Source organism: Condylura cristata, unplaced genomic scaffold, assembly GCF_000260355.1.
Source record: "Condylura cristata isolate star-nosed mole 26May11 unplaced genomic scaffold, ConCri1.0 scaffold00017, whole genome shotgun sequence".
NCBI classification, from domain to species: Eukaryota; Metazoa; Chordata; class Mammalia; order Eulipotyphla; family Talpidae; genus Condylura; species Condylura cristata.
Genome location: NW_004567118.1, coordinates 37,333,733 through 37,356,615, shown reverse-complemented (window position 1 = coordinate 37,356,615; position 22,883 = coordinate 37,333,733). Strand labels below are relative to the sequence as shown.

Genomic DNA, 22,883 nt, shown 5'->3' with positions numbered 1-22,883 from the left:
TACTTTTCATAAGCTTCTGAAGAGGATAACAGCTATTAAACATATATGTGAAAAGTCCTAGAAAGTGTGAAGTTTAAGGATGTATAACAGGACAGATGTACATATTTTAAAGGGTGTATGGTCTAGTCGGAAAACTATACAAATATGAAATATAGAAGGAAATTTAACAAGCACCCTATATTTGTCAAGTGTTTTCATGTGTATCTGATCTCAACAAACACAAATAAGCAGGTAAGGCAGGTGCCATGAAGTCCATTTCTTGGATAAAGAAAAATACACTGATATGCTAAATGATTTGCCCAAGGTTAAATGGTCAAACAAAGATGTCACAAAATGTTACACTGGAAATAAGCATTTCTCATCAGACAACGATGTTCAAGAACTATATTAACACCTACCATGTTCAGTGCTAAGTGGAGAAACACAAATCAGATGAGAGCAAACCTTCCCTTTATGGAAAGGTGGGGATGGGGCAGACATGGCAGGTAAAACAAATGGCATCAGAAAAGACTATGAAAGCAGCAATAAGGCACTTTCTAGGAGATGGCAATAATGAGCCAAAAATAGCCCATGCTCTTGGAGAGGTAATAAAAACAAAGCTTATAAACTTAGAGAAAAAAGACGGAATAAGGAGGGCTTCTTAAGGGCGCAGGATGTTAGGCTGAGCTGTTCAGATTTTATGACAGACAACAAATAGCCACTGCAGTGTCTTGAACTAAAGATGAAAAAGGAACAAATTTCAGATTTTAGTGCAAGTATTTTTATAAGGAAAACTTTTGGTAAAATTTTCAAAATGTTAATAATCACTACAGAACTGAACCTTGAACTCCTTACCCTACTCAGCAACCAGTTGAAGGGACTCATAGGTCTTTGTATCCTTTTAAGGCAGTCCTTAGATATAGATGTGCTAAGATTAATTTTGTCAATTTTGTGTTTTTACCTGCTAAGTAAGCCACGCTCTGTGTATTCACCTCAAATTTGTCACAATTTCTATGTTTGTTAACCAGAGTTAGTAGTGTATGCAAAATTCTAACTGTTCTTGCAACAATGGCAGGTGAAGGATGCCTGTACCCTACAAAAAATAGAAACAAACAAGAAGTTAATTCATTCTTTCATCATATATTTGTTGAGTTATTATTCTGTAACTATCTATTCTGCCTTCTATGAACAGTCATTTGGTAAGATAAAACATACACGTGAATAGTTAATTATATACAGAAGTAAGTACCTAAAATGTGAAGAATAATGTTCCCTGGAACTGTAAGGAAAATTAAGAAGAAATGATGGTGTTTTATATCTTTCATCCCCTAAAGCAATTGCAGGGATTTTAAAAATACCTATATATTGGCATTTACCTGACTTAAGATATCTTTTGAAAGCAGGGTTCTAATGCTTAAAAATATTTTGATTAAAGAAATAAACAATAATGACACAGGAAATATATACTCTTGAAGCCCAAAGAATATGGTTAATTAGAAGGCAAATTTGATCTTTTGACAATTTCTATCACTAATACTTACTCTATTTTAAAATAGGGGATTTAAACACTGAAAATATCTGGTGTTCTTTTAGAAATACAAGATAACCAAGCACTTTATCAGCCTAGTTGCAATCTTTCCTCCAGATATCCCATAGTTTATATAATATCTTTTGAGCAATCCTTTTTCACCTTAAAGATTAAAACTAAATATATTTTGCAGAAATTTTATAAGGTGGTAAAATGAAATGTATGTTTTCATAGTGCTGAGTGTTTGTATATATATCAGGTAAAAAAACTGGGGTAACTGCCATGATTCCACAAGTCTAAGAATAATTTAAATTGATACAAAATGGTAGACTCAAGTTCCAGATTGAGTCTCTATGGGACAAAATTCAGTACTGCCTAAGACTAGTGGTTCATACCAGCTTTTTACTCCAGGTCTTACTTTACAGTGCTTTTGTCTCTGACTTATCATGTCAACTGCAGTCTCTAGCCACGACTACCCCACGTTAATAATCCACATTGAACACACCAGTGAAGTCAGCAGTGGAGAGTTAAGCTAGGTTAGGTAGGAGTGGATCAGTTGGTTCTGAGGAATAGCTGGAGAGCACTACTATAAGCAATAAAGAAATCTGGAGTGAGGGTGGGGTGCCAAAATGATAAGGGTCTATGATATAAGTAATAGTAGGACTGATCAGCAATAATTTAGAAACAAATTGAAGAAAATCTCTCATCAGATCTCTAAGTTAACATTTATCAATATAAGTTATGGAAATTAACTAATTTGCTGGATTTGCAGTCTTATTTTGATAATCAAAAAGATACTTGGGAAGTACTAGCAAATAATGTAGCTATGAGAAAGTTTGGCAATTATAAACCTTAGAAATTTTTTTTTCTTTTTAAACGAAATCTGATATTTGATGTAGAAAATAGGTTCTATTAAAAAATACATACTGAGTGAAATGTAACTCAATTAGACAGACATACTCTGCATTTAAATTATGATGCGTGAACCAACTATTTCAACTGATTTCAAGAAATCAATTGTTTGTTAGTTCTGGCTTCTTGATAACAGTTCATAAAAATATTCTGACCCCAAGATCTCTACCTTTTAAGAGATGTCCAACCAGTGCGAAGTTAAAGTTAGAGTTGAAATTGAGTCCAACAAAATGATCCATTTGCTTGCAGTGCCATTCCAGAGGATTCCGGATTGCCATAAATACTTCCTCTGGACTCTATTAAAGATGAGGCGGTTGATGGGGGATTCACACAGGTTAAAGGATCACTTACTGGTTTTGGTTGTGTTTAATAGCTATGACAAAGTAAGTAATTCTTTCAAGTTGAGAAAAGTTACTTTCAGATGATTACAGAATACTACACAAAAACATTTAAAATACTACAAGTAAATTAATGCAAGAGAGTCAAGTATATACATAAGATGGTGGAAGATAAAGTTGCTTTGAATTATAGTACAAAATAAATGACTATCAATCTACATCCTGGTAACTTTTTAAAAATTAAAAGTACTATTGTTTCAAATAAGACCTCATTCACTGAACTTAGATGGCATTTCATGTACCGTGGCGCTGAAAATTTAGGAGAATGACAAGAATTCATATTTACTGATGTATTAAAACATTTATATCAAATCTACCCAATAGGTATTAGCTCATTTTAAAGCTCATTCATTCATTCATTCTTCTCTTATCAAATACTTGTATGCTTTTGATATGCTAGGCATGGTTCTAGTTTCTGCAAATCAATCAGAGAACTAAGAGACAAGTCACCTGGTGGATTTCATAGTCTAATGTGGAAAATAAGATAATTGGAACTCAAAAGCGCTATGTAATTTGCCCAGGACATCTAAGATTTGAACAATATTTGTTCCAGGAATGTCGAAAGTTAATGTGGATGTTAGTTTACAGATGAAAATACTGGTTTCCCCTCCCACCAGAAAAAAAAGCATTAGGCCCATATTTCAGAGTAATGGGGTAGGACCTAAGAATTTCCACCTTTTTAAGAAGAATGATTTCCGTATACATACAGAATGATCTTGGAACACAAACAAATAAAAGTGTTTAGGGCCATACTCAGGTTTGTCTAGATATCTATCTCATAAAATATATACAGGAAAGAGTCTACAGCAGTGATGCTTATATTAGAAGAAACAAAAGGTTCGTTAATGCTGAATAATCTGTGGTTCATGCACAGATTATACTCTGTAGCTGTGAGAAAGAACTATACACTTACATACCTGGGTATGTATGTTTATACTTAGAAAGATACCCACTTTGTACTGTTGTTTACAAATGCAGATTGCAACATACTACTAAAACATATACATGATTACCTATATTCAATTTATATGTTGAGGTATAACTGACAAATTTTAAGATATTTAAAATAGACTTCATGGTGCCTTGATATATAATGTGAAATAATTCACTCTATCAAATCAAACACATCCGTCACCTCACGTATATACCTGTCCCTTTTTTGTGGTAAGAACACTAAGTTCTACTCTCTTAGCAAGTTTCATTAATACACTACAGTATTACCTACTAAAGTCACCCTGTCACACACATCAGGGTCCTCAACCTCATTCACTTCGCATACCAGTGACTTTTAACAAAGTCATAATTCTGATCCCTAGTAACCTGGGGCACTGGAATCAAATTAGATCCTGTTAGTGGACTATTCTGGCAGTGAAAACGCTAATGTATATACTTCTAAACAAACATTTCAGTCAACTTTTGTTTTTTTTGAAGGTACAAGGTCAGGGGATAGGATGTATGTGAGGTCGCCCAGAAGGAAGCCACATATGGAAGTTCAGGCATGAGATCTTGATGGCTCTGCCAAAGAATCGGGATATGCGCCTGTGTAGCTTAAACCAACTGAAATTTATTCCCTCACATGTCTGGAAGCCAGAATATTGAAATCAGTATGTTTGGGTTGAAATCAAGGTGACAGCATGATAGTATAGTATGAATATTTTTTGTATTCATACAAATAACCAACAACTAGCTACTTGTCTATCACCACTGTCCCAAGATAACTCCAGAAAAGAGAAGTTGGGATTGGTTAAGAGGGACTCTAGCCTCAAATCAGATATATGAACACAAACAAGTTACTTCACAGCTTTGTTATTTTCTATTTTGTGAAATGGGGGTCTGACTGATAAGCTTCAAGGTAGGTTCCACCTCTAAAATTTTGTCTCCACACTTCCCAGAACCCCATCTGCGCTAGTTCTATCCTATATTTGGTTGATGGAACAAATAGAGATTAGAGCAAGCACATACACACTTAAAACCACTCCTGTTTTCTCAATCTTCTACCCAGAGCTCTGCTTAATTTCACTTGAAGCAAATATTTTGCTCTATGCACATACCTATCTTTTAAAAAAAATTCCTCTTTTCTTCTAGACTCTTCTCATTTTCCTCCAAAGACTGAAAAACCATTCAAATTGTCATATTCCCTCGTTTATTCTTTGTGAAGCAAAAATCTAATGTTGAGGAATACTAATGGTATACTTTAAAGTGAGATTAAACAAAACAAAACAAAAAAAGTACAAGCACTCAAAAATGTCCTTTGAACTTTCCAACCTCCTTACCTACTTCTAATTACACTTATTTTTTTTAATTAAGTACCGTTATTTAATAAAACAAACTTATGTTTAGATTATTTCTTCGTATATGAAATGGGGAGTGGCTTGGAAAACACTAACCTTTACCTTTGGGTTATGAAAATTATTATTTACCTATTCTGTTTGTTTACTAGTATTGGATGAGTACTGTCTTCTGCTATATTTATATAGAAAATATGCAGTGAAGTCTAAATACTTATTTGTGAACTGGTAAAGAACTACACTGAAGTTGTGCATTATAGAGATTCATATTTAAGTTATGGAATCTCTTCTGATTTTAAAGGACAAAAACAATAAAAGAGGGAGGAGTTCTAAATGTGCATAATCAAGAAGCCATCATCAAAAGATTGCTTACCTTGTCATTGAATATCCGGAGACTGTCCAAGGTGTGTAGGTTTTGTTCTAGAAGTGCAGTGCCTGCCGAATACAAGTTGACCTCATCAAGCTGCAGCACGGCCACAGCCACCCAAAAGAGGGCTTTGTGCAGAGGGGAGTCCTGACAAGACAGACATGTTTCAAGTTAGTAAGATGAATAACAAACGGTCTTCTTCAGAACAAACTGTAACACAAAGTGAAGCCTGTCACCATCAGATTATGCATGCTTTCTCTTTTACAGAGGGTAAATATATGGGCGAACTTCATTCATCTCTTCCATCTACTTCATGAAAGACACACTAGCAAAGCTGAGAGTTTAGCATCTTTGGTTTCTGCCTATCCTTCAACTCCAAACCCATACTAAATTTTCTTGACACTTCCAAAGTAATCTCTTATGCATCTGCTTACTGCTACTGACGCTGTTCTTTACCAACCTTGTTCTCAGTGTGGATTCTTTCTTCCCACACTATTTTACTCACTGTCTACAATACCACCAGAATGACCTAACTTCCACTTTGCTGTATTATTTATCTGCTTGCAAATACACTTCTATTTTAAGTTTCTTTCCTAAAAAATGTCGGATGTTAGATTAGCTCTAGCTAAGTTTTACAGCCTTCCCTCTCACTATTTTCCTGAAAATGTTCTCCATTTCAACAAGAATATTTAGCCACCATCTCTCCATTGTCCCAGCATTTTTTATAATTTCTACACAAGATTTTCTCCGTTTCTTTACATTAACTCCTACCCATCTCTTTAACTTTAGATTCTACTCTTTCAACTTGTCACTCTTCTCAGTACAGTTAATCTCTTATTTTGGGGAACCTTTATTTAGCTGCATATAGAAAAATACATGGACTTCAGAATCAGATTACAATCTTGGATTACAATCATGGGCCTGGCCCTCCCTGGTGGCACAATGAGTTAAAGTGCAGTACTGTAAGCTAGCCGCAGCCGCTTCAGTGAGAGTTCAATCCCCAAACCCTGGAGGTGACCCACATGGCACAGCAGTTCTCTCCTGACCTGCCCACTGTTCCCCTCAGCAGTTTATCAGTCTGCCTGTTTTGCTCCCCACTCTGTCCCTGGTGAATTCCCTCACCACCCCTGAACCTCCGGCCTGTACCCCAGTTCTGTATGTATAAATAAATAAATTAAAAAAAAAAATCATGGACCTATTTTTAATTAGGTACATGGTCTTGGGCAGGTTATTTAGCCCTTCTGAGTCTTACCTTAATTATAAAATTAAGATAAGAGAACCACTTTGTACAATTTAAGGTCAGAATATATGTAGATCATATTAACTCAATACCAGGAATTAATTTTACAGTAGGCTATTATTCCACTCTAAATACTAACAGCCTAGATATTGTGTGATTATCTAGCCCAGTTTATTCATTTTATCCATATGGGAACATGATGTCTGTGTATATTAGTGATCTGCTTGAAGTCAAAAAGCTGAGATGAGCTCAGACTACCCTAAAAGAGTGGCCACATCACTCTACTCCTTTCAGGTATCATCTTCATTTAACAACCAAACTTTTAATGATCAGGTATTCTTCGCCTAGTAATGACCATAAACGTATGTTTTATTTGTCTTTTATTTTAATTATTCATTCATCCCCCAACTCCCAAACTCAACTCAGAAAACAGAGGATTTTACAGACTACACCTCTAGCACCTAAAACACATGCACCTTGGCACTTAGCAGCCAATTCACGCTCAATTAACACCTACTGGATAAAAGAATTAGGAATACATAATTATCTTTCCTGATAATGATGAAACAAGCACTGATGATACAAGATTTACATATACTTCAGGACATATTCTTTATTCTCCCTCTACTGTAAATACTTCAAACAACTAAATTTAAAGACAAGTTATACTTTAACTATAGCTTTTTCTTTATAGCTTCTTCCACACCTTGTTTCTGAAATCTTTGAAAATAAAATAAAATCACATTTAACACAGATACCCCAAAGTGAATGTACTCATTTTCTTTATAGTAATTACCTTATTAAGAAGTGGTTGTAATTTTGTTAGTGCTATTACTGTAGCTTCTATCAGAACTTGACTGTTGTAAGTATCAGGTCCTTTTAAGCAACTCTCAAGTGCCTTTTAGGGAAACAGAATTCTTTATTTTACTTTCAGTGAAATAAAACATTAACTTCTATTTTGAATCTCAGGATTAATTCAAGAATAACTGTTTTATTTGATAAATGCTAGATTTCCAGTGCTGTGCAGATCTTAGTGGTCAGCTCAATATACATTTGGGTTTTTATTCTGTAACATTTTTATATTACATCTATTATAAAAATCAGACATTATTAAGTTAATTACAAAAATATGTAAATTTTATATTAGGCTCTACAGTCTTACCACATAGTCAAATGCTTTGAAAACTGACAAAACATCAACAGTATACCATTTTAGCAAGAAACAATACTTATTTTCTTTTACTTTCAAATTACAATGAAGCAAAAAATCAAAATTCATTTAAAAAATTCAATAATCAATATACATGACATTTTATTAAATTCAAATTTAAATGTCCCTTACAAAAATACAAACTATGGTTTACAACTTGGAACACAAATAATTGGGAGGAGGGTAGGGAAGATACCTTGCTAAGAATCCGGATGATCTGCTTTATCTGCCCATGAGACACTCGTTTGCTAATACAGCCAAAGACCACAAGAGCTCTTGGTTGCAGGGACGGATTATATTGGAATGCAAATCTGCAATAAAAGATCCAAACACTTATGAAAAACCTGCTTATACACTAAAAAATAAAACACTGATTATGCAGTAGAGTAATATCTCTTTTCAATAAGACATACATACTTTTTTACAACTTATATTTGAGACATACCTTTGAGCTAGTTCTGTCCACTGATCCAGCCACTTGCATGTTGGGATATCTTTCATACATGCCTTAAAAAAAAGATACTCGATATATTTATGTACATACATGCTTTTGGAAACATTTAAATAATGCTAATTGTAATGTTATTTTACAAATGACATAAGTCACCAATAAACACATTCCATGGAATTTTTATTTAAACATTCAACGAAAGTAGAATAAACCAATATTTATTTCACCTGTACATTATTAGTGCATTTTAAAACAAGTTTCTTGTCACTTTGCTTTATATACCTCCATGATCTCCAACAAAGCTTCTGTGACTGTCTCCAAGGATGTCAAAGCAAAAGTTTCCCTCTCATAGGATCCAGGAGAGAATGACCTGTCCCGATAACTGGAACGAAATGCAATAACAGCAGCTGACTTCACTTTGCTAATGCCAAACAGCAAATAAAACTTGGGTAATGAGAATTCTGTCAAACTGAGTCTCAAAACTTGCTTCGTTTCTTCTGTAAAAGAAAAAAGATACAAATAAATATTTTAGTAATTTTTAAATTTTCAAGTAACATGTTTCATTTTGAATTTAGAAAATCTGAATATAATATCAAAATTAAACCAACTTTCTACATAATCTTAATATTCATTGCTTTAGTGCCACTGATCTACAAGTTTGTGTCTATAATGCAATAATGTCAACTGGAGTGGAGTCTTTAGCTTATTTGATGACTTCATGTATCTATACAACAAACATACACAGAAAATCTTTCCTACAGCTTGATATGGGATGGAAGCAATTTTTTTCTTTTTCATAAAATTTCATGTCATTGCCACAGGCTCGAATAAGCATATTGATGTCAAGCTCTAAAATAAGTAAGAATATTATCCAGGCTAAGTAGGTAATAAACGGAGAAAAAAACAGAAATTACTTTCCTGGAACTTACCACTAAAATGAAGTTGCGAACAAGTACAGAGAGAATGAATGATATTAATGACCAATCCATGTGTGGATGCTCTCAGGGACAGTGGCCCTGTGGCTACTAAGAAAGTAACAACATGGAAGAGGTAGGGGAGATGAGCTGCCACATCAAGGGAATTGTTGAAGGAGAGCATCAGCATGTAGCGTGCTAGAATAGCAATGTCATCCCACATAAGATGTTGTTCTAAAGTAGGAGTTGGAGATAAGCATGTCTTGTCAATTATTTTGCACATCCTTCCAATAACCTGTAAAAAGCAGAATTCTTTAAAAAGTCTTACACAAAAATTCATTTTAAATTTAAAATGACCAGCTAGAAAACAAAAGAACTCTTCTAATGACAAACAAACAAAAAACAACAGATACACTGTGCAGAAAAAAGGAAAAGTCATTACCTTGCTTGAAACCAACTTCACATTTCCAGAAGCCAGAGCTACAGCAGTATCTGCCATCACCTCAGCTTTTATTGATCCTAATCCACCTGTTGCACTGGTTTTTATGAAACTGTCTAGTACAACATCAAGGAGATCTGTAATCTGGTGAGAAAGAGAAAATAACTTGTTTTAGTCGCTCTACAAATTAATTTTTATAATTTAAAAATACGTCAAGGAGAAGCCCAATTAACATGGGAAATTCTATTTTACCTGATGCTCTAAAATCTGCAAGCAAATATAACTTATAATAAAATATCCAAGAAGGATTAGGATATTCACTTGATTCATCCAGAGATTAAGAGATCAGTATTCAAAACCCGAAACAAAAAATTTCACATATATTACTTTCATTCAGTTGCAAAACCCCTCTGTTTTAAGACAGTAATGTACGATCAAAATAAAATATAGTTTTTTAAAATATAGGAAGTAACATCAAGCAATAAAATGCTTTAAAGGCTATAATTATTTACAGGATGTGCTAAAATTATATGGAGGACTTACAGCATTATTTGAATAAGGTTGTTGCTTCCTCCAGTGATTACTTTGAAGAAATGATATGTATTAGAAATACTTCCAGTATAGTTTGAGGAAAACGCTGATAGAAATGATATTCTATTTACTAGAAGTCACATTAGATTTTTACTATTAAGTTCAACATAATTATGCGTGAAAATATTTTCCTCTGAGACATGCATTAGACATTCACAATTTTTAATCACATAAAGAATTAAGTAGGTATGCACAATCTTTTGAAAGAGGGGAATATCTATTTTACAGTTATACCTGCAGTGCCCAGTACTACAATAATCACTGGAGGAAGCAAAAAGACTGTTCCAGATAAATGTGTGCTTGAAGGAGGTACTACATAAATTTTTAAACAAACTCAATACCTGTCCAAGGCTTCCCCATATTTTTGCTTGAATAGATGGGTACATCTGTTTTTCATTTATGGTCATTGTTATCAATTTATCGAGAATAGCAGTAACTCTCTGGCGTTTGGCATCATCATTATGCTTACAAAAACGGACTAGGTTAGACAGCCATGGAGTCATGTATTCCAAACAAAGGTGCTTTAATTCAATACCTGGGGGTGGGGGTGGGGGGTGGGAAGGGGCCGGGAGGGAGACAGATTATTAACATAGTCAATGAATACTACTTCAATTATTTTAACAGTTTTTTAAAACAAAGGATTGAGGGAAAAATTATAAAAACTATTACTTAGAATCAAGTTTGATTAATATATTATTGAACACAAAAGCAAAGAAAGAGAACAAGTCTTAAAGTAATTTTAATAGTAAGCCTATTTTTAAAGTTTTGTTTTTTGACTTTTTTTTCCCCAAAGATTTATTTATTTGTGCATACAGAGCTGGGGTACAGGCCAGAGATGCAGGGGCGGCAAGAGGCTTCACCAGAGACAGAGTGAGAGCAGAACAGGCAGATCGACAAAGTACACTGCTGAAGGGAACAGCGGGCGGGTCAGGAGAGGTCTGCCACGCCATGCGGTCACCTCCGGGGCAGGCGGGAATCGAACTCATGTGAAGTGGCTTTAGCTTCTCAGTGCTGCGCTTTAACCCGCTGCGCCACCAGGGAGGGCCGACATTTTTTTTAATAATGTCTCTTTTGTTAAAAAATACATTGTTTCATACTACTTCTTAAATGAGTATGTAGTCATTTCTTATTATTACCTATTACTAATAAATACGTTATATCTCATACTTCTAATAAAGTAATCATAGAAAGTTTGGCAAAAAGAAATCAATAACGGCCCTCCCTGGTGGCGCAGCTGGTTAAAGCGCAGCACTGAGAAGCTAAAGCCACTTCCGCATGAGTTCGATTCCCGCCTGCCCCGGAGGAGATCCACATGGCGTGGCAGACCTCTCCTGACCACCCCGCTGCTCCCCTCAGCAGTGTACTTCGTCGATCTGCCTGTTCTGCTCCCCACTCTGTCTATGGTGAAGCCTCTTGCCGCCCCTGCATCTCTGGCCTGTACCCCAGCTCTGTATGCACAAATAAATAAATCTTTGGGAAAAAAAGTCAAAAAACAAAACTTTAAAAATAGGCTTACCACAAAATGAAATCCATATATATTGTTGAATCATACCTCATCTCCAGGCTTTTTTCCAAACCCATGTAAATGTAATATTTATGTATGTATATCTGTACAGAGACCAACTCCAATTAATTCACAAAAATTGGGATTATGCTATATGTACAGTATGTTCTGAATATTTGTTTTCACTATATATTATATTGAGATTTACTCATTTAAAATTCTTTAAAAACATTTTGACCTTTTATTTTGACGTAACTTCAGACTTACAAAAAGATACAGAAATAGGAAAAAAATTCTCTATGTAAGTTTACCTAGAATCCCCAAAGTACTTTTTTTGGGGTGTGGTAAAAATAACACAACATAAAAATTTCTCAGTTTTTGTGTACAGTTCAGCAGCATTAAGTTCAGTAGCATAATATCCACACTGTTGTATAATCACTACCATTTATCTCCAGAACCTTTTTGTCTTCCCAAACTGAAAATATGTACTTCATATTAGTCCATCAGATCGGAAAACTTAAGTTTTTATTATTTTAGGCTGTTCCTGTTTTTGCGATTACAAATAATGTGTAAACGTCAAAGTAGGCAAAATAAACCCATGGCAATAGAGGTCAATTGCTGATTACTTATGATGAGGGAAAGATATTAACTGACAAGGAATTTCTGGATGCTGACAATGTCTTGTATATTGATCTGGGAAATGGTTTGTAATTCACAGGTAAAAATTTATCAAGCTGCTCATCTAAAATTTAGGCACTTAAAAATATCTGGATATCAATTCCTTAGGGTACATTGTAAAAAGCAGAATTATGAGGTCAAAAAATATGGACATTCTTGATATTTAAGTTTAAACTGCCTTGTAGAAAACATTGCTGCTGTTTATAGTTCTACAGATCATCAACACTAAATTTAAAAAAAATCATCCAATTTAATAGCTGAATATATTATCTTTGATTTTATTAGTGAAACATGTTCATTTTTTAACATGACTTACATGCTACTGATCCTTTCCGAATTAGTCTATGAAAACTAACCATGGTTAAAGATATTAATCTTCTCATATTTGCTGCAAACTGCTCCTAGTTTTTGAACTTTTATTTTTATTTTTTGAAATAGAGATATTTTGAAGTTCCACTTGATCAAAACTGCTACTTCCTTTGTTTCCATCTATCACTTTTTTTTTGCTTCAGAAGTCTTTTATTCAGAAAGCATTGAAGTATTTTTCTTCTTCTTTTAAAGGTTCTAGCTTTTACATACTCTTAAATATAGGAGGATTTATTTTGGTATCTTGTGGAGTAGAATGGAGACCCAAATTAATTCATTCCCCAATCTTACTTCTGAAATGATCTAATCTTTCTCCTGTCAGTTTGGGATGCTTTTTTACCAACTGTTTTCTTTCTTACTTTTTATAATTTAAAAATTTTTTTAAAGATTTATTTGTTCATATAGAACTGGGTACAGGCCAGAGGTGCAGGGGTGGTGAGAGGCTTCACCAGAGACAAAGTGGGGAGCAGAACAGGCAGATCAACGAGGTACACTGCTGAGGGGAGCAGCAGGCTGGTCAGGAGAGGTCTGCTGCGCCATGTGGTCACCTACGGGGTAGGTGGGAACTGAACTCATGCGAAGTGGCTTTAGCTTCTCAGTGATGGGCTTTAACCTGCTGTGCCACCAGGGAGGGCCTACCAACTGTTTTCTTTAAAGCAATCTGACTGATTCTTGAGTACTCCTGTTTTAGTTACTGTAATGCTATATTGTATTCAGGTATATGTAACACCAAATTTGTTTTGCCTTTCAAATTTAGCTGTCTTAGCTGTTTCTGCACTTTCAAGAAAGTGAAATTTACAATCATTTTAAGTTCTACCTCATTATTTTTTTCTAGTCTTATTGAGGTATAACTGAAAAATAAATTTGCAAGTTTAAAGCATGCAATGTGATGATTTATTTATGCACTATAAAAGGGTTGCCACAATCAATCACCACATATTTTTACTTTGTGCCCATATATGTAAATACTTAATTCTATTCTTAGTAACTTTCAATGATACAATACAGTATTACCAACTTACCATCATCATATTATACATGAGATCCTCAGACCATACTCATAACTTCAACTATGTACCCTTTCACCAACATATCCCATCCTGGCAGTCACTATTCTCATTCTTCATGAGTTTCTACTTTCTGTGACTTCACTTTTTGTGCATTTTAGATTTCACATTTAAATTATTTCATATAATACTTGTTTTTGATTTCCAAATCTTTATTTACTTATTCCTTTTTACTGAGGTAACACTGATTTATGACAATGCATAAGTATCAGCTTTGTATCAATACCTATATATACACTTAATTATGAAAGCCACCACAAATTTAGCTTCCAGCCACCACTATACAATTGACCCATTTCACCCATTTTTACTCACCCCTCCCCCAACCACCTATTCTCTGGTAACCATCATTTGGGTGTCAGAATCTAAGAGTTTGTTAGGTTTGTTCATTTGCTTTGTTTCTTTATCTTCTATATATGAATGAAAGGATAGGATGTCTTTCTCCATCTGATTTATTTTACTTATCATTTTTCCCTTAATGTCCACCCATATTGTGGAAGTGGCACATTTTTTTAAGATTTTACTTATTCGTGCATATAGAATTGGGGTGCAAGCCAGAGGTGCAGAGGTGGTGAGAGGATTCACCCGAGACAGAGTGGGAAGCAGAACAGGCAGATGAATGAAATACACTGCCGAGGGGAGCAAAGGGTGGGTCAGAAGAGGTCCGCCATGCCAAGTGGATTGCCTCTAGGGCCAGGGATAGAACTTGCACTGAAGTGGCTGCAGGCAGCTTGCAGTGCTGCGTCCTAACCTGTTGCACCACCAGGGGAGGGCTAGGACTTCATTTTTTTTTTTTTTTAAAGATTTATTTATTTATTCATACAGAACTGGGGTACAGGCCAGAGGCTCAGGGGCGGTGAGAGGCTTCACCAGAGACAGAGTGGGGAGCAGAACAGGCAGATCAACGAAGTACACTGCTGAGGGAAGCAGCGGGCGGGCCAGGAGAGATCTGGCTCGCCATGTGGTCTCCTCCAGGGCAGGCGGGAATCGAACTCATGCGGAAGTGGCTTCAGATTCTTAGTGCTGTGCTTTAACCCGCTGCGCCACCAGGGAGGGCCAGGACTTCATTTTTTAAAAAACAGTATTCTTTTACATATATTCATTCATCTATGAAAAGTACTTAGATTGTTAACTTATACTGGTTACTGTAAACACTTTTCTAATGGGGTTATTTCTCTTATATTTTTCTTTGTTGTTAATGCATTTCCCTCTGCCCCCAGTTTAGAGAGGACCCTTTAACATTTCTTGCACTGATGGTAATGACCTTTCATTTTTGCTTGTATGGGAAACTCTAGTATTGGTTTCCTTCATTTCTGAATGATAACCCTACCAAGTAGGGGATTCTTGGTTAAAAGATATTTCCTTTCAGCACTTTGAGTACCTCAGCCACTCTCTTTTGGTATGCAATCTCTGTTGAAAAGTCTGCTGATATCCTCATGGAGTTCATCACCAAGTTAATTTCTCTCACTGCTATTAGAATCCTCTTTAATAGTTACCATTTTAATTATAATGTATCTTGGTGTGGGCCTCTTTGGGTTCCTCTTACTTAGAACACTCTGGAGCTTTATGTATGTATCCTTCTCCAGATTACAGAAGTTTTTGGACATCATTCCTCAAATAATTGTTGCGGTACTTTCTCTCTTCCTGGGAGAATGCAAATGTTATTCCTCTTGATGTTTTCTTAGGGATCCCTTACAGTAGCTTTACTTTTAAAGCTAAAATAAAATTCTTGTTCCTTTTATTGTCTCTCTGGGTGAGTTCTACTTCTTTGTTTTGCTGCTCATGTATCTGCTCTTCTGCTTCACTGTATTTTTCAATTCTTTTGTTTTCCTCAGTTTGTGTGCCTTCTGTTTGGATCTTTCTTATACTTTCCTGTTCATCCACGCTTCTCCCAAGTTCAGGAAGCATATTTACTATGAATTTCATCAGGAAGTTTATGTCTATTACCTCAAGGTCTTTTTCTCCAGGTCTGTCATGCTCTCTCATTTAGTATATGTTCTCTATATCTCCATTTTGTCTGATTCTGTGTTTGTTTCCATGCATTAGGCAGAGCTCTACCTCCCCTTATAATCTCAAAGGGTTAACCTGTACATCGGATGTGTTGTGGAGTTCACTTGCGTGAAACATTCAAGTGCATACCTACTTCACTATATTGGGGTGGCACAGTGGGTTGGGGATGTTAATCCACCCTCACTGCTTGCAGTCAGTGGGCATAGTTGTGACTGCAGAGAACCGACTGGGTGGTACTGTAGGGTGCCACAGTAACTGCTATTTGAGGTCATCAATCTGGCTTGGCAGTGCTGAGCAACTGCTGTGCCCTATGCCTCACTCTTTATCCTCAAATCCCTTAGTTATTTTAATGAGACGACATTGGGTCTATGGTAATCTGGGGAGAATTGTTTATTAAAAAAAATACATCTGTTCATTCAATTTTTTTAGTGTTAGTGTTTCTTAATAAAGTTTTATACTTATTTTGTCAGCCCTACACATTTTCTTTCAAAGGTTATATTCTTACATCTCTTTTTATAAAATCTACATATAGTAATTTGGTTTCAAAGAATTATAAAGGCTTTCTACTACCTAATACTCAAAAAAACTCAAGAAATGTCCTTGAATGTAGAAAAATAAAATGTTATGCATTTGGAGACAGGGAAAAAATGTCAGGAAGTAAGATAGGTGAAGAGCAACATTCATATAACTATAGGCTATAAAGATAGATGTAATGAGTGGATTCTAGGTTTATGAGACTTTAAATTAAAGTTAGTGCTATCTCTGGACCCTGTAATATATGCCGCTGCATTCTGCACATATATGTACATAAACAATAAAATCACAGTTCAAAGTCAACCTGAAGTAAAGAAGACATGACCTTTTCCCTAAAATTAAGACGACAACATACTTATTTGGAATAAATAATCTAAAAGGAGAAATGATGAAGCTAATTAAACTGAAACAGAGCAAAAAATACGTTGTAAATAGTCCAGAGACAGGCAAAATATTAAAATCTTGCCATTTTGTTTTTATTGCCAGACTTTTGGTGATCTCTCAATGTAGTACACCAGAAAGTTCCTTCAGAATTCCTTCAATTACAGAATAGCACTGGTGAATATTTAGAAGAGTAAGAAAGGGAAATATAATCAAAGAAAGTTATCATTACTTACTAGATTTGCTAAATCCAGAAATACACTCTTCCAAAAATTCTAAGGTAAGGTGTGGCTCATTGGCTGCCAGAGTCTTACTAATAGAGACAATAAAAAGAGTGTTGTTGGCAGGGATACATAGACCTGATGTCTCTAGCAACTGGCCCTCAATTTTTAAATTAAAGGTACAAGTTAAGGCACACAGAAGATTATAGGCAGCTGACCTAGGAGAAAGCACAAATGAAGTAGTTTTAGAACTTTTTTCTTACAATTTCATTTTTAAAAATTAGCATACCAATTTATCTATTACAAAGCAAAACCAACTATTACTACATTTTATGATTAGATATGTTATGATTCTATGGCTTAAACCAAAATATCTCATGATGATTTGGTTATCTTTTTAAGGAAGATTTAACAGAACTCAGAAGAGAGCTTTGAGATAACTGAGAGTAAGGTCTCCCTTAAAAGCCATTTCACTGGACATAAAATATAGGAGTTTTATGGCCCTAAGGTGGATCAATAGAAAGTCAGAATAAAGACAAATTATGCTTTTAGTGAGGTCCAAACCTGAATTGTGGTTTCGCTTCCCACTAGAACCAGTTACAATGGAAATCATATGAAGAAAACTGAGATGGCCCCCTTTCAAATAGAATATTAAAATTTTAAATCATATTCACTGAATTTCCTTCTGGGTTTTAAACTACAAACTGGAGGTTAAAAAATTAACATAATTAAGCTCCTCCAATAAACTCTTTCCTTTATATATAATAATGAAAACCAAAAAAACACATAACTTATATTCAGGTTCCACTTGTCTCAAAATTCTCTTATAAATGTCTGAAAATAGATTTAAATAATTTTGGAAATAGCTAAAAAATTCAATTTAAGAATGCTATTTTCCTCTCCTATCCAACAAAAGATTTTTTCACTTCTTAGTAATTTAGTTTTTCTTTGTCTCTGAACTTTCATTGTTCTAATATGTTTATACAGCACCACAGAGGAAGAAAAAGCCACTGAAATTTAAGTCTTCTAACAGCCTCTTCTCTGAGATGACATGCTTCAGCAAAAAGCTGTAGCTATAAGCTTGCTTTACTATACAAGGGAACAATACAGATTCATTCAAGCTAGTAATTGCCATAAGACTTCTCCTGTGAAGAACTCTGAATTAGTAATGAAAGGCAGGCTACTAGTTCCATTTTGCTAAATGGAGAATATTAATATAATTGTTTCTAAGTTTATATATTGCTTACTAACTTCTTAGAACTTTGAGTTACATTATTTTGACTGACTCTACAAGGAATAAGCGTTCCTCAAATTTGCTTATCTTCTCTGAGGTAAAGAAAGATAAGCACACACAAAATTTGTGTATAATTTTTGAGCATTCATAAACCCATCAGGACCAATTTAGGTACAGAATCTTGTTGATTTCCCCCCCTTTTCAATAAGGGAGACACTTGAATACTGAAAGGCCCCCTAATAAAACTGGGGCTATATTATACACTAAGAAAGATTTTCTGAAGCTAAGAATTTGTATCTCTAGAACTCTTAATCTCAAGGTACATGTGTAACAAAGAATTATCCTCACATGAAAAGGAGGGGAAAAGGGAAGAGAAGTAAAGCATAGTCGGGAAAAAATAACTAAGTTTACTGAGAAACTTTTAGGTTCTATATTAAACTGCCACACATATTATTACTTAAACCTTTGTAGGTATATAAGAAAGGTATATTACCTTTATTTAAAAAACAAGGAGGCAAAAACTCAGAGAGAAACTCACACCGTGCTTAAAGTCACATATAGTAGTAAATAAAGATTTTAACCAAATCTAATGATTCCAAAGGCTCTCTATTTTCCTCAGTCATGTTCAGATTATTGAACCTAGGCAGAACCAACTATATTCTGCTCAAGATTTCTTTCAAGATTTTTTTACTTGTATTTCCATATTTGCAAAGTATGCAAAAGTGTTGTATTCTGTAGTAATGGAACACATCAAATTTGCATTGTCAAAGAGTGATAATCTCATTTGATTTGAAGGGAAAATTAATAATGACATACTTTTAAACATGGGGAAACGGAAGAGATATCAAGAGGAGGAAAAACTTAAATTAGATATAAACCTAAAGTAACAAAAGACATTTTTGGGGAGAAACTAAAACAAGTGCCATATTGTCTGTCAGATCAGTTCCCTGGAGAGCAAACATATATTGGTTTAGTGTGAATCACCCTATTCAGAATTTTACAATTCATGTGGATACCCCACAACCTGATGAAGTCATGCTGGTTACCCAACATAGCATATCTTTAAATTTCCGAACATGGATGTAAAATAATGGTCCATCATTAATTTAAAAAAAAAACAAGCATATTAAGTAGTCCCATTTTAAAAGCAATAAACTGAACAAAATTGAAATACATTTAAAAAAAAAAAAACCTACCGTAAACTAGGATCTGAACTGCCTAAATTAAGTAATGCGATATTGAGCAGTGTCCCAGGGACATCTTTTGGCCGAATTTTGGTGTGCTGGGGGATGGAATCAGGCTGAGACAGCTCCCAGCGTGTCCGGATATGAATGATAGACTGGACAATGGCTTCGCACTCCTGGTGCATGAAGGTGAGCGGTGTGCCCTGGTTTGCAATAGTTAAGGTGAACTGGTTCTCATCCACTAGGCAGATCTCCTCAATTTCTGAAGCATAGTAGATATCGTTTAGAAAGACTGATTGTCCCAGGACTTTTGTTCGCTCTGCTGAGGTTACTTGAACAGCAGTAGAACCAACCTAGAAAGTGGTGGTGAGGGGTGGAGTGGAGAGGAATTAGATTCCATTACGCAGAAGTCTAAGAGGCTCCAAAAACCAAATCCACTAACAAGTTACCATGTTTGCTATTTTAAGAAGTTACCACCATGATATATTCAAATAGATTCACTAATTACTGTCATAAGTGCTCTCAAGAAACTGAATACATTAGAAAAAAAATTAGGTCAAGAATCCTACTGACAAACGCTAACTCTATACTGAAGTCATGTTCAGTAAGAAACCTGTAATAACTGGAATGTTCAACAGGTAATTACCCTTCTCTAAACATTTCTACCTATTGACTGGTATATAGAAAATTGTCCTTTCTACAACACTCTTCTGCCTCCAATTCAGCATAGATTAGAATCAAGTGTATGTCTTTAATAGCTTCTACAAGGTCCCCATGAAGATAGAAAGCTCAGCTGCCCTCCATTTAGAATTTACATTTGATGTATACTATAGGGACACTTAGCGATGCCAGCATACTGTCTGATTTGTAAAGAAAGTCAATGAATCATTTACCCAGTGGATGAAACTTACTTTAATAGAAACCTTGGTGTCCTTGTGAGCTAACTTGAGAGCATTGTGGAATACCTTCAGATCCTCTTCTAAAGCCAAGGTGGCTGCTGGTAGTTTCTGTTGCTCATGCTCTATGTGCTCAGCCAGTTTCCCAGGAGAGTCTATGAAAATGAGCCTTTTGCTGCCTTTGAGGCCAGTTAGCAGCCGCTCGTGATACTTGGTATACTCCCTAACCCAGGAGTTACAGTTATAGATATAGACTGCAGAGACGTTGTCATAAGCAAAGCCAGGAAAAACAACAAACCACTTGGAGAGAAAGTCTGTTTTAAAGCGATTGCTAGGCCCAGTATGGGTAAGGTCTACTACAATTTCATATGGCTTTGCATAATATGGCTTTAAAGTCAGCAAGACGTGGTATATCAGCAAATCACCATTGATCTGACCGGTTTTGAACCTAAGAAAGATGACAAAAAGACAACTCTTTATCAGAGGCCTGAATATATAGATAGTATTAATGTAATTTATTACCTTATTTTATGATTAGTTTTCTAGAGGAAACTTCAATAATATAGAACAGTCACATGACGTCTGATCAGTTTTTTAAACCAGTTGAAACTGAGAATTGAAGCTGAAGTAAAATACCTCCAATTCAAAAACTGTGAGCAATAATAACAACATACTTGCCCACCACAGTCTAGTAAAGAGAGAGGAGTAGTTGTCTCCAGACACACCAAACTTCTCAGGTCCACAGTATCTGTGGGAATGGTCTATCTTGAGCCAATTTATTTATCCTACCATGACCTGAGAGAATTGGTCATGACTGATCGCATGACCCAAATCAAGAGTAACAAGGACTAAAGAGGCCCAATTCAGAGTTTGTTTATTTTTAAAGATTTATTTATATATGCTTACAGAACTGGGGTTCAGGCCAGAGGTTTAGGGGCAGTGAGAGGATTCACCACAGCCAGAGTGGGGAGGAGAACAAGCAGACTCATGAAGTACACTGTTGAGGGGAGCAGAAGGTGGGTCGGAGAGGTCTGCCATGCCATGTGGGTCACCTCTGGGGCTGAGGCTCCAATCCACACCAAAGCAGCTGTGGCTGGCTTGCAGTGCTGAGCTTTAACCCGCTGCACCACCAGGGAGGGCCCAGAGTTTTTAGTTTAGACTGCAAGATTTTGAGACTTCTTCTTTTCAACTGTTTATAAACAAGGGAACACACATTTGTTGCTTGTATCTTGGGGAACAATAAAGGCATGCCTAACAACTAAGGAAATGGAGCTGATTAATATAGATAGAAACTGGGCTCCTGGCATCTAAGTCCTAGATAAAATCTCTCCTCAGATGAAATTTATCCCTGGACTACTGAGTTATGTGAACCAATAAGCTCCATTTTTTATGAAACCATTTTAGGTCTTTTATTGCTTACAGTGAAAACAATTCTAATCAACACAGCATATAGCCAACATAAGAAACATCAGAAAGCCCTGAAGAACACAGTGCTAGAATTTTAAATAAAAACAATCCATATTAACTTTGGCCTAAGGGTCTATACCAGATAATTCTGGTAGTAGTAGACAAAGAAAGCTAAAATAAATATCCTCACCTCAGAGCTTTTACTCTCTTGGGGAGAATATGAGATTAAAAAATTAGATGATTTTAAAATAAAGGAAACAGTTCAAGTTAGTATGTAATCATTTACAAAGGAACTGCAGTGAAAAACACACTACTTTTGAGTTGAGGCGAGTATGAGATCAACACAAAAATGGTTATCAGTGAAAATTACACAGAAAGCAGTGTTTCAAACTCAACAAGAAAAGGGATCCACAAGCGTCATGGAGAAAAAAGAAACAGGTAATGAGACATGCTCAAGCAACAGTCAGCTAATTTAGCTGGAATGGAGGAGTCATGTAAAGAAGTTTTATAGGTAAGGCTGGAAAAATACCTATTTTCAAATTGTAATGGGACCAAAACTGTTCTGCTGAACTGTCAGGTTTTCTCTCAGGTTGTGAGGCACCAGCATCAATTTTTAACTGCAGGACCTTGATAAAAATGCAGTTTCAGCAAAGAAGATACAATGGAACAAAGAAAATTTGTTCAGCAAATGGTGCTGGGAAAACTGGGAAGCTACATGCAAAAAAAATGAAACTAGATCACTGTCTCAATTGCAGTCACAAAAATCAACTCGAAGTGGATTAAAGACCTAGACACAAGAACGGAAACCATAAAATACCTGGAAGCAAAGATGGGTCAAACTCTACATACACTTCAGCGACATCTTTAAAGACAGAGCACCCATTGCAAAGATAGTGAAGGCAAAGATAAATAGATGGGACTATATCATCAAGTTAAAGAGCTTCTGTACAGCAAAAGAGACATTACAAAAAAACAAACAGACAGCCCACTAATTGGGAAAACATTTTCTCACACAAAAGTAGTGATAAAGGACTGACCACAAAAATATACAGAGAACTGACAAAACTCAACAAAAATAAACAAC

General features: G+C 35.4%; 1 protein-coding gene across 1 annotated transcript in view; it reads right to left on the bottom strand.

Moving 5' to 3' along the window:
* The window catches only part of NF1 (neurofibromin 1), a 244,417-nt gene that overhangs the window by 22,651 nt on the left and 198,883 nt on the right, over positions 1-22,883 (bottom strand). The window contains exons 36-48 of the mRNA XM_004685158.2: positions 20,408-20,840; positions 19,509-19,849; positions 17,094-17,296; positions 10,659-10,852; positions 9,730-9,870; positions 9,303-9,582; positions 8,656-8,870; positions 8,368-8,429; positions 8,119-8,233; positions 7,509-7,610; positions 5,479-5,619; positions 2,589-2,715; positions 941-1,072 (exon numbers count right to left, since the gene is read on the bottom strand). Coding sequence (XP_004685215.1) covers positions 941-1,072; positions 2,589-2,715; positions 5,479-5,619; positions 7,509-7,610; positions 8,119-8,233; positions 8,368-8,429; positions 8,656-8,870; positions 9,303-9,582; positions 9,730-9,870; positions 10,659-10,852; positions 17,094-17,296; positions 19,509-19,849; positions 20,408-20,840 — 2,486 coding nt within the window. The remainder of the gene's footprint in view (positions 1-940; positions 1,073-2,588; positions 2,716-5,478; positions 5,620-7,508; positions 7,611-8,118; positions 8,234-8,367; positions 8,430-8,655; positions 8,871-9,302; positions 9,583-9,729; positions 9,871-10,658; positions 10,853-17,093; positions 17,297-19,508; positions 19,850-20,407; positions 20,841-22,883) is intronic.